Source organism: Antennarius striatus, chromosome 11 (assembly GCF_040054535.1).
Source record: "Antennarius striatus isolate MH-2024 chromosome 11, ASM4005453v1, whole genome shotgun sequence".
Classification (NCBI taxonomy): Eukaryota; Metazoa; Chordata; class Actinopteri; order Lophiiformes; family Antennariidae; genus Antennarius; species Antennarius striatus.
The window spans coordinates 13,488,934-13,505,000 of record NC_090786.1 but is presented as its reverse complement, the minus strand read 5'-3'; the positions used below and the strand labels follow the sequence as shown (position 1 = coordinate 13,505,000).

Here is a 16,067-nt window from a genome sequence, read left to right as displayed (position 1 = left end):
CATCAAGCAATAATTTGTATTCTGCAAGATTCACATGACAATATCAGAGCATGATCAATATAGTGCTAATGTCTACCAGAAAAATTGAGAAGCAACAGGAGAAACGCTGTTTGATGAACACTTATGAAAGGTCTGTTAGGATACATCTGCTCATATTATGTTGATTTTGTCTCTAATAGGAAATGCTGTATATTATTGGGTTCTCAATTGGTAATCAATAACAAACTAATATGGTTGACGTCAGCAAGAAACAGTGAGGACTTTAACAGCTGTAAAAAGTATTGGATTATCTTTCTAACAACAAACATTACAGAAAAATCAATTGCCTCGTGTGACCTCACCTCAACTCTGTTAAAGCGTGGTTTGTTTTCAATAATTTTCATCACCATTGGCACCAACTACAGTAAAACAAGCAAACAAACAAACATCTAATTTGCACTTGCATGCTCATAACCTTGAGACAAACTACAGATGTTTAGCTTTCAGTGGGGTGACTTTTCTTACTTTTTTGATGCTGTCATCTTCCTGCTTCAAGCAGTTTGTGAAAAGAACATTCCTTACTCCGTTTTTTTCCAACATTTTGAGGATTGTCTGCAGCACAAATGATTTTCTGTCTGTGATTTGACAAAACTGATGATACGTGGATCTGCTAAACTAGCAGAGGACTTGCCGACCTGCTTTCTGGACAGATCAGCCAGGTCCATCTTATTAAGAATTAGCATATGTGGTCGAACATCTAGGGTCTCCTCAAACACAGGATTTCTTCCAGAGAAGGGGATTTGGTTAGTGGTAAAGGAAAGAAAAGCCAAACAATATAGGCTAGCTCCTAAGCGCTCCTAAGTGAATTTAAAATTGAATTTTATATCCAAGGATAGATTTTGGAATGCTCTAGTCAGCACCCCAGAAATAAGCTGCTCTCACTGTTATTCACATCTCTGAAGGTTTTCACCTGCAGTTGAAACTCAGGAGTAACAGACTGTTCCATATCTAGAAATGCACTGTATTCCTACATTATGTAGATAAATGAAGTTTGTTACTGCTGTCTTTGTGCCAATAAATTTGTTTAGACCTTTCAGATATTCTCATGTATTTTAAATGCAAAAATAAAGAGATGCCACACTTGACTCAAAGTACATTATTTTATTTACACAGGACAATGTTCTTTGTTGATTATATATTGATATAATCATTTCCCACAATGAAAACCATATATGAAATGAATAAAAAACCTTTCAGGCTACAAGCAAACAGTCACAACGTACAAATGGCTCAAATCAGTCTAACATTACTTGTCCCAGCTCTCCCTTCCTGAAAGCTCTTATGAAGTCATATGCTGCTGCTGTGTAGTTTGGCACAGTGATGGTGATGTTCCCTGAGGAGCAGATGAAAGAAAAACATCTATTGTAGGACTACTCTGAAAAACAAATACTGATGTGAACACAGTGCAGGCTCAATCACGAGAAATTATATATTCAGTGTTTTGTCATAGTGATGTACTATAGAACAGGATTAGCATGTTCTCACCTACTCCGGTAATGGCTTTGACCCGTTGAATTTTTTTGAGTTTTACAGCAATGTGTTTGAGTACATGCTGGATGTCATCACTGGGTTCATGGAGGTCATATTTCTCCACATAACTGTACAAAAACACACAATAAACAGTTACAGTAAATGGGAGCAAATGGGAGCAAAGTAACAATGTGAAAGATCATATTTCAGGGACAAAAATCACACCTGAACACCCCTAACTTGTTTAGAGAATAGAGTAAGTAGTCAGCCATTATGTCTTCACCCACTAAATGGTCCAGAATAGTTCCTGTGAAGAAAGAATGATATGCAACATTTATTCTTCATATTACAAAAATAAAGACAAATGTGGCACCGATTGCGGTGAATGACAGTAAGAGAATAATGATCAGTGCTCTGCTCACCGCATAAGGCCAACTTCATCCCAGTTTCAACATTGTCAATTTTAGGAGGCAAGACACCAGGTGTATCCAACAGAAACATTATGGGTCGATCACAAACCTGAAGAAAAACACTTCCACAAGTATTGTCCAGATTCCACCGATGAACAAACACAAACACATACGCACGTGCTCTATACCAACCTGAATTTTAGTCAGAACCGCTTTCGTTATACCTGGTTCCCCACCCACTCGAGATGCACGACCTGAAACAGGTGTTTAATTGCAATATTTCCAACCGAAATATTGATACAGTATTTCCAACCTTTCCTACACTTATCAGCTATACATACCTTTTTTTAAGTTTGTTCTTCTTAATGCATTGATGAGAGATGACTTTCCCACATTGGGCACCCCGATCACCATCAAGCAATAATTTGTATTCTGCAAGATTCACATGACAATATCAGAGCATGATCAATATAGTGCTAATGTCTACCAGAAAAATTGAGAAGCAACAGGAGAAACGCTGTTTGATGAACACTTATGAAAGGTCTGTTAGGATACATCTGCTCATATTATGTTGATTTTGTCTCTAATAGGAAATGCTGTATATTATTGGGTTCTCAATTGGTAATCAATAACAAACTAATATGGTTGACGTCAGCAAGAAACAGTGAGGACTTTAACAGCTGTAAAAAGTATTGGATTATCTTTCTAACAACAAACATTACAGAAAAATCAATTGCCTCGTGTGACCTCACCTCAACTCTGTTAAAGCGTGGTTTGTTTTCAATAATTTTCATCACCATTGGCACCAACTACAGTAAAACAAGCAAACAAACAAACATCTAATTTGCACTTGCATGCTCATAACCTTGAGACAAACTACAGATGTTTAGCTTTCAGTGGGGTGACTTTTCTTACTTTTTTGATGCTGTCATCTTCCTGCTTCAAGCAGTTTGTGAAAAGAACATTCCTTACTCCGTTTTTTTCCAACATTTTGAGGATTGTCTGCAGCACAAATGATTTTCTGTCTGTGATTTGACAAAACTGATGATACGTGGATCTGCTAAACTAGCAGAAGACTTGCTGACCTGCTTTCTGGACAGATCAGCCAGGTCCATCTTATTAAGAATTAGCATGTGTGGTCGAACATCTAGGGTCTCCTCAAACACAGGATTTCTTCCAGAGAAGGGGATTTGGTTAGTGGTAAAGGAAATAAAAGCCAAACAATATAGGCTAGCTCCTAAGCGCTCCTAAGTGAATTTAAAATTGAATTTTATATCTAAGGCTAGATTTTGGAATGCTGTAGTCAGCACCCCAGAAATAAGCTTAGCTCATGTGTCACTCTCACCCAACACATTTCAAGTAATCATTTTTATTTCATAATTACAATTATTTCTTTTGATTAGTCATTTTCTCAATGCTAGCAGACATAGATAATTAGCAGAATAGCTAATTAGCCAAATAAGTATTGCCAGATGTGTCGTTTGATTTGTTAGTACATTCTATTTACTACGTTCTAATATTACTGCAGTAGCCAAAAGGATATCCTGGCATCATGTATTTCAATGACGCAGTCCACACTCCTGAGGCTGGCTCTCATCTTCTTTAGCCCTGCAAACAGACCATAAATACACTCAGGGCTTCTTTACAACCATTTGTAATAGATAAAACACACATGTGACATATTCTGTGGACGTCTTGATGCAGTCACCTTTAGCCATGTGTCCTGGAAACCAGTGGGCCACTTTACGTTCACCGAAGTCGAACACTGTTCTGAAGGTTCCGGCGTTGCGGAGCGCCTGGAACAATTTCATGGTGGCTGTCTAACTAAATGTTCACACACCTGATTGTCATTTAACTTAGTAAAAGATTTATCTCGACAAACTAGCCACAGTCTTAGTGGGGTAACATGTTACAGGTGTGCTGCTGTTTACGTGCCGACTAGGAACAGACGCTAAGAACTATTGTTCCTCTTCAAAGAATAAGTTTTTGCATCTTGTAGACAAACGGATCATCTTGTGGTAAAATAATAATTTCACATGAGTCACAATACTCGATATAACACTTAAATTTTTGCTGAATATTTTGTAATACTGACATAACAGCCTGTAATGTCAATACAGCCAGGACTCGTTACATCGAGGGAGTCCCACGTCAGTGACTCCAGACGTCAACGTGTTTTTCACATGTGATGTTTTACAAAATTCAATTTTTGTCCGTACCCCGAAACTTCCAACTATTATTGCCTTTTGCTTTCAATCAGACAATTAAACCCAGATCTAAGTGGAAGTAAGTTTTTTTTATTAAAAAAAAAAAAATCTTAAAAATTATTTGCACACACCTAGGAAAATTAAGTAATTAAGTAAATTCAGTAATTAACCAACAACAGAGAACTTAAATCAATTAAAAATCAAATGAATATATTTATACCCAATGTTAATCAAAATATTTATTTTTAATAAACTTGTAAATTTTAAAAACTTGTCTGAGCTGGTGACTCGTCCAGTGTGTTCCCTGCCTCTTGCCCGTAGCCTGCTGGAAAAGCAGCGGAAGATGATTAAATTGTCTTCAAGAGAGGTGGATGGATGTTGTCTGACGAGATTCAGACAACATCCGTTTGGATTTCCCAGTTTGGGATAAGTAAAGTATATAACTATTTAGATTCTAAGTACCTACTCTCGGTCATGGTAAGTCTAAAGCAGCAGCGGTACAACACACCGATTAGTGGTAAATCACCCAGAGAAACACTCGTCAATTGTCACACATCCCAGCTGACGTAAACAAACAACAGCGACATAAAGTCGGTTACAGTCGTGAAACTAAAACAAAAATTGCAGCTAATGAGAGCTTCCCCCAATATTATAAATGTAAATAAAGATTAATGAGATCACACATCTTAACAAACAACATCATAACTGTTTAAAAGAAAAAAGAAAAAACCCCATAAAATTATACATTTGTTTAATCAACATTTTAAAGCCTGGAACTCATTAAAAAACAGTTTTAGAAAAAGAAAGAAAGATGTAATACAGTTTTATTTTTCATTTTGCTTTTCACTCAATAGTGTAGTTATCTTTGCCTTTAATTCATATACTGTATTCTCCTGTGGACACTGCACCAAGCTGACAGAGCCTTCTCCGTCAGTAATATCTGTCTGTTTTTCTTGATTTACTTTTGATTGTTTTTCATTCATTGTCACTTGTTTTTTCTCCAACTCTGGCATCTTTTTCAGAGGCATGACAATAATCAATCAAGCAATCAATTAATCAACCTTTACTTGTATGGCACTTAATCACTTTAATAGAAATTTCAAAGCGCTTTATCAGACAGAGAAACCCAACGGGACTCTCCATGCATAAGCGACAGCTTATGATTGCCCTGGAGGGTCTAACTAACTCCTCGCTCTCACTGTAGCTCGTGATGAGAATGTCGCGTGAGACACCCGAGCGGGATCAAAAAATAATGGTGATTTTTCCGGGTTCGAAATTTGAGTGGAAAAAAGGATAAATTGTCAATATTTTGTTGATGAAAGTGCATTTAAAGCTGTCAGGGACACACGCTGTCTGGCGAGCGTGCGTGCCTGCTAGAAAATGAGTGTCAAGGACGCACGCAAATGAGAACACTGCATTTTATATATCCCAGAATATTTCCTCCAGAAATCACACAACGAGCCTTTCCATCAGTAAAAAATTGAAGATTTTTCCTTTATGCAATTAATAAAATTATCACATCAGTCCCAATTATTTACAAGTGACTGACGAAAATTAAAAAAAACACCCCTCAATACTTCTTTAAAGCTGTGATTTGTGCTTCATGGATTGAGTGGTAGAGGAGTAGTAAGAGATGAGTCTATCAGCTTCTCTCCATCCACTCAGAAGAGCTCCATGGACGGTGGAGTAGTAGTTGGGATGCGTGGCCTCTCCAGCGAACAACACCTGCAGAGGCTGCAACATACAACAGCAGTTCAATGAGAGAAGTTATGGTCAACATCACGATTTATGAGATAGCCTTTCCATAATGTGAACACAACATCTTTGCACCTTTGCTTGTGAGCCTTCTGTTGGCAGGGGCTCCATCAAGTTCTCCATGTCCATCTCTGAGGAGCCTTTTGCAGGGAAAGAGTAGGATCCACATGTCCAAGGCTGATGAAACCATTGGGAGCGCAGGATTCTCCTTGGGGTTATGATAGGGTTCCCTACCCACACACAAACACACACAGTCTAGTACTCTCAAGGTTTGATCCAAAATGCCCAAAGCTAAAGTCCATCCAGTGTTTGTGATGGAATTACACTCACCTGTGAACCTGCGGATGAGTTGTGTGACGCTTTGCATGACCTCCTGTTCAGGCAGCGTCTCCATGTACTCTGACTCATGTCCAGCAATCCAGCCACACAAAACATGACCATACCTAAAGGATAAAGCTACAGTGAGGGTTTGTTTGAAAAAACAGTAACAAGCATCAGCTTTTACATTTGTTTTTGTGTTTACTAACCTTTCAGTGGGTTTGAGCACCATAAAGCCAATCAACTTCCTTAACCAGGATCTCTGTATATCTTCGACAGAATCCACCAAGGCATCCTGGATCATGACAAAATATAAAATAAAATATTACTCTAAACTAGAGCTTAAAGTAATCTGTTAAATCTGGTCAAAGTATATTAACCACTGGTCTGTGAAAACAAGGAAGAAGGAATTTCTGGTGACACAAGTACAGCGACATAAATATTTCATTGTTCTCCCTGGAAAGATATTCAGGTGGGTGACTGACTTCACAACCAACGCTCCACAATTATTTTACAAGGTAAAAATGACTGACTCCAAATATCTGTATCATAACACACATTTCATCAGACTTTCTAAACTCTAGACAGAACTCACTGTGCTGTGCAAAGGTATTCCAGAAGGATCCCTATTCAAGTGCCAATAAGTCATTGTGAAGGCATGATGCTCTATGTCACTCCTAGTCTTCAATGTCATTTTGATGTAGTAACTATTTTCTTTTTCCTGAGATGCACTGCGTTAGAGTGCACAAATCAACACATATCCCAATTCATTCATTCATTCGTTCGTTCATTCATTCGTACATTCAGTCATTCATCTCTGAGTAAAGATCATATACACTGATATAGCCGTTAGGTAAATTCATCACCACTTATTTCAGCATTTATGTCAGCCATATTAACATCATAAGTAAATTCTGGTCATTTGTTTTGATTGAATAGTTATTTTGAGAACCAAAAATTAATTTTAGCATCTAACAGTTAATAAAAAATTGTATATGCTATCTACACGTCTCACCTCATCTTCCCATAAAAAGTAGATAGCGTCACAGTTAGGATCCCACCACGGTGAATCAAACTCCACAAATATTTTATTGTTTGTTCCAAATCCCAGTCTCTGGATAGCGTTGTGCTTGTGTAGAGGAAGAGGAGGACGGAACATGGTCGATGAATGCTTCTTAAGGAATCCTGATTCAACACAACAATGACAAAGTAAAAACAGTGGAAAAACTTGAATATGTTACATTAGGACTCAGAGGCAAAACTTGACAGGACAGGTCTGACAGGAGCAGTCATATATACAGTATACATACATACATACATACATACATACTGTACATACATACATACATACATACATACATACATACAGACAGACAGACATACATAAATTAAAAATAGCATTTTGTATCACATTTAATGAATAGCTTCCAGGTCCGAAAGGAGCACAACATTCATTTTCCAAACAACAACATTCCTTACACATACAAACATGCATGTTTTATCTTAGGATTCTGAAGTATGAAAAATATATACAAACTAAAATAGAAGTAAACACAGCAAGTATAAAATACGTTTTTATGTAATTATATGCCTCTCCAAGGAACCATCACCTTATCGTGGTGGAGAAGTTTGTGTGCCCTAAGGATCCTGGGAGCTATGTTGTCGGGAGTCTTGTACTCCTGGTAGGGTCACCCAAGGCAAACAGGTCTCAGGTGAAGGGCCAGACAAAGAATGGTTCATAAGATCCCATAAAAAATCAGAAAGGGAAAAATGTGATCCTGCCCGGAGGAAGCCCAGGGCCCACGTCTGGAGCCAGGCCTGGACGGAGGGCCCATCAGCAAGCGCCTGGTGGCCGGGTCTGCCACAGGGCCCGGCCGGGCTCAGCACGAAAAAGCAACGTGGATTCTTCTCACCCCTGTGGAGCCACCACCCACAGGGCAGACCGATGGGGTGTGGTGCGCTGCCATATGGGTGGCAGTGACGACAGGGGGTCACGACGGACCAGACCCGGGCAGCAAAAGCTGGCTTTAGGGACGTGGAATGTCACCTCACTGGCAGGGAAGGAGCCGGAGCTTGTGTTGGAGGTAGAGCGTTACCAGTTGGATCTGGTGGGGCTTACCTCCACGCATAGCCTCGGTTCTGGATCCAAACTCCTGGATAGGGTTGGACCTTGTTTTACTCCGGAGTTGCGTCAGGCGTGAGGCGCAGGGCGGGTGTGGGGATACTCACAAGCCCCCGGCTGAGTGCCGCTGTGTTGGAGTTTACCCCGGTGGATGAGAGGGTCGCTTCCCTATGCCTTAAGGCTGTGGGGGGGGAAACTCTGACTGTTATTTGTGCATACACATCAAATATCAGTTTAGAGTATTCGGCCTTCTTGGGGTCCCTAAATGGGGTCCCTGATGGGATCCCTGCAGGGGAGTCCATTGTTCTCCTGGGGGACTTCAATGCACACATCGGCAATGATGGAGACACTTGGAGGGGCGTGATTGGGAGGAATGGCTTCCCTGATCTAAACCCGAGTGGTGCTATGTTGTTGGACTTCTGTGCTAGTCACGGATTGCTTATAACTAACACCATGTTCGAACACAAGGATGCTCATAAGTGTACCTGATACCAGAGCACCCTGGGTCGGAGGTCAATGATTGATCTTGTGATTGTATCATCTGACCTCCGACCGTGTGTTTTGGACACTCAGGTGAAGAGAGGGGCAGAGCTGTCAAATGATCACCACCTGGTGGTGAGTTGGGTCCGTTGGCGGAGGAAACCTTTGGATAGACCTTGTAAGCCCAAACGAGTGGTGCGGGTAAACTGGGAACATCTGGAGGAGGACTCGGTCTGCGAGGCCTTCAATTCGCACCTCCAAAGGAGCTTCTCGTGCATCCCTGTGGAGGCTGGGGGCATTGAACCTGAATGGTCGATGTTCAAAGCTTCCATTACTGAGAGCTGTGGTCTCGAGGTCTTGGGTGCCTCAAGGGGCGGTAACCCTCGAACACCATGGTGGACCCCGGTGGTCAGGGAAGCCGTCTGACTGAATAAGGAGGCCTTCAGGGGCATGTTGTCCCTGGGGACTCCTAAAGCAAGTTGCAGGGTACCGACGGGCCAAAAGGACTGCTGCCTCGGCTGTGATGGAGGCAAAACAGAGGGTGTGGGAGGAGTTCGGAGAGGCCATGGAGAAGGAGTATCAGAGAGTACCAAAGTTGTTCTGGAGGACTGTCCGACACCTCAGGAGGGGGAAATGGGGGACCATCCAAGCTGTATACAGCAAAGATGGGACACTGTTGACTTCGACTGAAGAGGTTGTCGGTCGGTGGAAGGAACACTTTGAGGAACTCCTGGTCCAACTACCCCAACTGACCTGTCCTCTGTTGTAGAGGCAGAGCTGGAGGATGATGGGGGATTCGAGTCAATCTCTCAGGGCGAAGTCACCGAGGTAGTTAAACAACTTCACGGTGGCAAAACCCCGGGTGTTGACAAGATTCGCCCGGAAATGCTGAAGGCTCTGGGTGTTGAGGGGCTGTCATGGATGACACGCCTCTTTAACATTGTGTGGAAGTCTGGGACAGAGCCGAAAGAGTGGCAGACTGGGGTGGTGGTTACCCCTTTTTAAAAAGGGGGACCAGAGGGTGTGTGCCAACTACAGTGGCATCACACTCCTCAGCCTCCCTGGGAAAGTTTACTCCAAGGTGCTGGAAAGGAGGGCCCGGCCAATTGTCGAACCTCAGATTGAGGAGGAACAATGTGGGTTCCGTCTTGGTCGTGGAACAATGGACCAGCTTTTTACTCTCACAGGGATCCTAGAGGGGGCTTGGGAGTATGCCCATCCAGTCTATGTATTTTGTGGACTTGGAGAAGGCGTACGACCGGGTCCCCAGGGATATAATGTGGGAAGTACTGCGGGAGTATGGGGTGAGGGGGCCTCTCCTCAGGGCCATCCAATCCCTGTACGCCCAAAGTGAGAGCTGCATTCAGGTTCTCGGCAGTAAGTCGAACTTGTTCCGAGTAGCTGTTGGCCTTCGTCCAGGGCTGCGCTTTATCACCCATTCTGTTCGTGATTTTTATGGACATCGAGGATATTGAGGCGTAGTCGTGGTGAGGAGGCTTTACAGTTTGGTGGCTGCTTTTTGCAGATGATGTGGTCCTGTTTGCCTGTAACCTGCAGCACTCACTGGTCCGGTTTGCAGCCGAGTGTGAAGCGGCCGGGATGAGGATTAGCACCTCCAAATCTGAGGCCATGGTCCTCAGCAGGAAACCGGAGGACAGCCTTCTCCGAGTGGGGAATGAGGTCCTTCCACAAGTGAAGGACTTTAAGTATCTTGGGGTCCTGTTCCCGAGTGAGGGAACAATGGAACATGAGATTGGATGGAGAATTGGAGCAGCAGGAGCGGTATTGCAGTCGCTTTACCGCACTGTTGTCACAAAGAGGGAGCTAAGCCGAGAGGCAAAGCTTTCCAACTATCGTTCAATCTTTGTTCCTACCCTCACCTTTGGTCGTGAGCGATGGGTCATGACTGAAAGAACGAGATCGCGGATACAAGCGGCTGAAATGGGCTTTCTCAAGCGGATAGCTGGTGTCTCCCTTAGAGATAAGGTGAGAAACACTGCTGTTCGCAAGGGGCTCAGAGTAGAGCCGCTGCTCCTTCGCGTGGAAAGGAGTCAGTTGAGGTGGTTTGGGTATCTGGTGCGGATGCCTCCGGGACGCCTCCCTAGGGAGGTATTTCTGGCATGTCCAGCTGCGAGGAGACCTCGGGGCAGACCCAGGACCATTATATCTCAACACTGGCCTGGGAACGCCTTGGGATCACCCAGTCAGAGCTGGTGGATGTGGCCGGGGAAAGGGAAGTTTGGGGCTCCCTGTTGAAGTTGCAGCCCCCGCAACCCAACTACGGATAAGTGGTGGAAGATGGATGGATGGTAACTATATGCAACTACGTAGCTAATTTTATTTAGTGAATAGCTTCAGGTAATCAAACAGAATTTTTTTTACGTTAAATATTCTACACACCATTGATCGATCACTTAAGTGTTCACTTATTTTGCCTATAATGTTTTTCTGATGATCAAGCTTTCCCATGTGCACGGTGGAGTTAGTTTAAAAAAGAAAACAAGTAAAAAGTCAGGACTTGTCTGTTCAACAGCTTCCACATTTCATGACTGGCAGTAAAACTAGTTTGGGTAAAAGCGTTTGCTCCTACCTAGAGGTACTGTGATAATAACGTGATCAGCTGAGAGCCTCTCTCCAGTGTCGCATTCAAGGATCACATCGTTCTTGCTCTGCTCCGTGTTGTTCCAGTGGACACAGCGGACAGGGGTTTTGTAGGTCACCAAATTTCCGGGGAGCTCCAACATCAACTTTTTGACTAAACCTTCATAGCCACTGGGTGATAAAGAAAATGACTGAGTCACACTGTTTACCATGCAAGTACAGTACATGCAAATGATATTAATGACAGACTATGTATGCCTGCAGTATCAGGTTGATAGGCAGCTGTGTCTCACAGGTAGAGCTATTAATCCATGTGTCTGGTCCCTCAGTAACGTAGGTGTGTACTAGTATTTAGCGACACACTGCTAAGTAAAGTATTATTATGAAATAAAACATAGACTCTCTTTAATTATGCCCTGGAAACAAAGCTGAGACGGACAAAATGTGCCACTTCAAAATATGGAAACCTAGAAATGGAAAGGATTCCCCAAATTGTTTGTACAAATGAACATTAAAAAATATTAAACATTTTTTGAGATATGGTCTGTATAATCCTGTATCCTTACTTTGTTTGTGGAAAAGGATGAAACAGGGCATCCTTTTTGTGATGGTGCAACAACAGTTTTACCTTTCTTTAATGTAAATATAAGAAATAAGGTTCAGTCCAATTAATTAGTGAAGTAATTGCTAGTAGCTGCAATGCACGTATGCACTGTTTGGAGTACGCACCCAGGGAACGTACAGTCTCTTCCAGGCAGAATCTTGTATTGGTCTCGGGCCATTATGTTGATCTCATCCATAGTAGCACATCCATTATTACAACATTCATACTTCATCAAGACACTGATGGCACACAGTCGCAGAGATCTGGTGGTGGCATCAATACCTTTCCACTTCTTTTCTGCTCGTTGATGTATCTGCGCCAGACAACAAGTGACAAGAGATCCTGTCTTCCATCATTTAGAAGTAGTCATTATTATTATTCAGTCAAAAGAGATGTACCTCTGACCGTATGAACTCTATCAGGCTGCTGGGGGGTTTTCCTGCTTTGCTCAGAATTTCTGTTGCTTCATCCAGAACGTTAAAAAAAATCTCCACAGCAGGAAGGATCACTTCATGATCCAGCTTCTGGCCTGCACAAGTCAGACAACACACAGAACACCAATATAACTTCATTCACTCACTGCAGCGATGATGCAACTTCGTACTGACTACATGTGCCATGAAATATTGTAATATAAACTGTCATAATTTCTTGTTCTCATAATATTTCAGTCTATTCTATTTATTTGATGGTTTAATACTCTTGTTTTTCCTCACAATCTGTACTTTGGTTCAAACAGGAATTTGTGTAAATCATTAGTATATGTAAAATAAAATACTTATGTGCATTTGTGCATATCTGTAACCATATTATATTTGACTAGCTGTGAGTGGTCTGTCATTTGGGCAACAAGAAACTTGTCTTATGCCAGCTGCTAGGCTGGTAAAAGACAGAAATGACCCCTTAGACTTTGTATTATAACCTATTACTGCCCTTCTGTCATTGTGTTTTGAAAAAATGAAAAAGAATTCTATGATGGCAGAACTCACTGTAGCTGTTTTTTTACATTTGCAATCATCCCATCCAAACATTTTTAGCAAATGAAACAAAACCAACCAGTCAGTGCGTTTGAGGCTCTTTAACTAATTTTTATATTGTATTTCCTTTTATTTATTGGTGTTTAATGTTTTTGAGTGTTTACTGTTTTTGAAGTTTCATCTAATGAAAAATTGTAAAATGTTTTAAATGTTCTGAATGTGATTGAAGTTTTTGTGCAAAAAATATTCTTCTTCTTCTGACGCACTTTAGTGCTTTCATCGAATATAAAATTGTAAAATGTTTGAATGTGATTAAAGTGTTTTTGCAAATTTAAAAAAAAACAAACAAACAACAACAACAACATTGCTCGATTTTCAAGCGTGGCTACCAGAACTTGTGAGGACGCTGGGAACCCATTGGGGAACTCCACTAAAGTCCATGGCCTGGTTCTCTGGTGTGAGGGCCGCTGGATCCAGCAGACCATACTGTGAAGCCAAACAGAACACTGGGTTCTCCTTGGATGGTCCATGAATCCAGTTAGCCCCTATTTCAACAATGTTATCACCTGTAAAATAAACACATTATTATTATTATTATTATTGTTATTATTATAAGATGATTTATAACTAAGGAGCCGAACAGAACACACACACACGCAGACACACACGGCGCGGTGTACATTGCCCCGTTACCATTACGTCTCGGAAAATTACGCCTTTTCACTTTCCTATTGAACATTAGAAGAAAAGGAAAACACATCGCAAAACTTCCTCATGTGGGAAAGACAAACTGGTTTCCGTCAGAAAACGCGTCTTTCGGTCAGTTTCTCACCCAGTCTGCCGGTGTGGATTCTCCCCCCGCTTCTCGCCGTCGCTTCAAGGATCTGGACATGTCGAAATCCAGCCTGATAGAGTCGGTGTGCGGCTGCCACACCTGCGATCCCGCATCCTACGATACATATTTTAGCATCCATGTTTTAAGACTTGACTGGCTCCTCTTAAAATCACACCAAGTACTGCGACCTCACAACAGAACACGGCTTCTCGTATCGACGTGAGTTTCCACTGGTGAGTTTCCAATAGTGAGGTTTTGCACAGGACTGTTGGTGCCCAGTAGGTGGCGGTAGAGTTCCCGAAAGCCGTTTAAACTTTAAAGTTTAAAGGAGCCTTGTTTAAAGGTCCCATATTATGCTTTTTATTAATATCGCTGGTATTATTTTGCATTCATATTGCTGTGTCCTGTTATACTGTTTAGGCTACACAGTATTTGAATGCATGCACTACTGTTTTGCACCACATGGTGTCACTGTGGGAAGTCTGCCTGTATGGGTTATATGGGATGACGTGAAGAAGCGAAAGAAAAAATGAGAGATACAGCATGCGATGACGTGCAGCGATGTTAACACGACAACAAAGAATTGTGGATTGAAATAGAATTCATGTCTACAGTCCCTTCATTCTAACCGTCCACCACTACACACATGAACGCTAAAAAATAGACCTATAGACATCAAGAAGCATGAACTTCGTAAATAACACTAAATTATGGCTTCTATACAAAAAAATAAATAAAACAAGAAGAATATAGGGGGGGGGGGCAGTATGTACCTCTGTGATGATTTGTAAGTTGTTTCACTGTAGCACTGAAATAATCATATAATTAAGTCTTGCATAATAAATGTGTTGTTACAAGGCAGGTATTAATATTTTAGAAATAAAATCAAACAACTCTCACACAACTTCACTACTTTCGGGATGATTTTCAAGGAAAGGAATCCATCATAGAGGCCACTATAATTGAAGATGTTGTTGTCATCCCATATAACCCATACAGGCAGATTCCCAAAGAAACAGTCCGTTCATAAATGTTATAAATGTAATTTAGTAAGACTATATAATCTTTCTACATAGTTATAAATGGTGGTAAAGATCTATGTGTGTGTCTGTATAATTTGAAGGAAAGGCCGGAAAACCTGGTCCTGGAGGACGGCTGACCTCGTGGCCTTTCGGCGTATTCGTTGATCTTGAACTAGGACAATTTCTTTTCGAAGTTAAATAAACAGGACAAAAACCAAGTTAAGTTGCAAAAACACAAAGTACTTTATTTACAGAAATTTCTGGGCACAGAGACTTACAGGAAAGAAACTCCAAGCTGTGTGCAAAGAGCCATAATTTACATACAATATTTATACCCTTTCTAGTAGGTGTTCACATGGGATGATCTAACTCTCATCCTATCAGAAGATGCCACCACAAGATGGTCTCCATTTTCCCACATTGTGGCAAATATTACATGTTCTGGGGAGGCTCACTCTACTATCTCGCAGCTGCAGGATCCACTCAAGGACATGCTGGCAGAATCACATAATTCTTCAGTCAGAGGTCACATTTAGGATGTTGTGAGTTATTGTGTTATCTGCAAGGCAAAGATGGTTTAACAGGCACACTAATTAAAAAGTGGTGATTTACAATAGTGAATTATAAGATGTGATTCAAAGTGTTAAAAATGGTGCAGTTGTAATGCAAAGTGTCAAAAATGGTGCATTAACATATATGTACAGCATCATTCCCCCTTTTGAACTCAAAAGAGTTCAACCACGAACCTTATTCCAAAATACCAGCAGGGTCGGGGTACCACAATACATCCAACAGTTGATTTAATTATTATTCCCATCTTACTGACGATATGAGAGGGAGGTCTTGCACCTTTTCCTCTGGGTTGAACTGGCCCGGAACGCTGGTTGAGGGCGTTGCTCTTGATCGCTGCTCCGTGACCGCTGGGGTCTCTTCAGGAACTTGGGTCAGTCACCTGGGTGACTGCCTGAACCCGGGATGGAGACACAGGACTGGATGATAGCCTGTGCTACCTCCAACCCACCACACGCTGTCCTCAGTTGGAGCCGATGCTCGACGTCCTCACTGGGGACCGATGTTCGGTGGTCGTCACCACCTTTAGCAGCTTTCTGGTTGTGGAGGAGGGAGAGCGACTCCCGTTGAGGTCTTTGCAAGCCTGGTGGACGTCAGATAAAACCAGTTGTCCCCCTTTCCTAGCAAACGGACTGCAGTTCCCGTTCGCTCAGTGAC

The 16,067-nt window shown here is 41.8% G+C and overlaps 3 protein-coding genes across 5 annotated transcripts in view; all 3 read right to left on the bottom strand.

Annotated features, from left to right (window-relative positions):
- The window catches only part of LOC137603828 (mitochondrial ribosome-associated GTPase 1-like), a 2,046-nt gene extending 1,205 nt beyond the window's left edge, over positions 1–841 (bottom strand). The window contains exons 1-4 of one of the 2 annotated variants that reach the window (XM_068327625.1): positions 675–841; positions 505–591; positions 342–398; positions 1–21 (exon numbers count right to left, since the gene is read on the bottom strand). The exon at positions 1–21 is cut by the window's left edge and continues 70 nt beyond it. In XM_068327625.1, coding sequence (XP_068183726.1) covers positions 1–21; positions 342–398; positions 505–591; positions 675–722 — 213 coding nt within the window. In that variant the 5' untranslated portion in view covers positions 723–841. The remainder of the gene's footprint in view (positions 22–341; positions 399–504; positions 592–674) is intronic. The other variant, XM_068327624.1, reaches the window with a different exon arrangement.
- Positions 842–1,125: 284 nt separating this feature from the next.
- mtg1 (mitochondrial ribosome-associated GTPase 1) lies at positions 1,126–3,870 on the bottom strand. 2 transcript variants are annotated; one of them, XM_068327299.1, is made up of 11 exons: positions 3,628–3,870; positions 3,463–3,527; positions 3,005–3,109; positions 2,835–2,921; positions 2,672–2,728; positions 2,261–2,351; positions 2,112–2,173; positions 1,932–2,028; positions 1,735–1,816; positions 1,525–1,637; positions 1,126–1,372 (listed from the first exon to the last, which is right to left on the bottom strand). In XM_068327299.1, the coding sequence occupies exons 1-11, from the start codon at positions 3,728–3,730 to the stop codon at positions 1,275–1,277; spliced, it is 960 nt and encodes a 319-aa protein (XP_068183400.1). In that variant the 5' UTR covers positions 3,731–3,870; the 3' UTR covers positions 1,126–1,274. The 2 variants fall into 2 exon arrangements, with proteins under 2 accessions (XP_068183400.1, XP_068183401.1); XM_068327300.1 differs by having other exon boundaries at positions 1,529–1,637.
- Positions 3,871–3,968: 98 nt separating this feature from the next.
- On the bottom strand, positions 3,969–14,068 carry LOC137603640 (peroxisomal N(1)-acetyl-spermine/spermidine oxidase-like). The gene is made up of 10 exons (XM_068327298.1): positions 13,816–14,068; positions 13,373–13,549; positions 12,405–12,535; positions 12,132–12,319; positions 11,392–11,573; positions 7,215–7,384; positions 6,409–6,494; positions 6,212–6,324; positions 5,957–6,111; positions 3,969–5,860 (listed from the first exon to the last, which is right to left on the bottom strand). The coding sequence occupies exons 1-10, from the start codon at positions 13,955–13,957 to the stop codon at positions 5,708–5,710; spliced, it is 1,497 nt and encodes a 498-aa protein (XP_068183399.1). The 5' UTR covers positions 13,958–14,068; the 3' UTR covers positions 3,969–5,707.
- Positions 14,069–16,067: the final 1,999 nt, after the last annotated feature.

Bases quoted from the DNA above. Each gene is read 5' to 3' on its own strand.
- LOC137603640 (XM_068327298.1), bottom strand. From the start codon at position 13,957: ATGGATGCTAAAATATGTATCGTAGGATGCGGGATCGCAGGTGTGGCA. The intron at 12,536-13,372 runs GTAGCCACGCTT...TGACTTGTGCAG, and splicing joins CAGCGTCCTCACAAGTTCTG to GCCAGAAGCTGGATCATGAA. The intron at 5,861-5,956 runs GTGCAAAGATGT...TGTATGTTGCAG, and splicing joins CAGAAGGCTCACAAGCAAAG to CCTCTGCAGGTGTTGTTCGC.
- mtg1 (XM_068327299.1), bottom strand. From the start codon at position 3,730: ATGAAATTGTTCCAGGCGCTCCGCAACGCCGGAACCTTCAGAACAGTG. The intron at 2,922-3,004 runs GTCAGCAAGTCT...TTTGTGCTGCAG, and splicing joins CTGATCTGTCCAGAAAGCAG to ACAATCCTCAAAATGTTGGA. The intron at 2,029-2,111 runs GTTGGTATAGAG...GTTTTTCTTCAG, and splicing joins CGGTTCTGACTAAAATTCAG to GTTTGTGATCGACCCATAAT.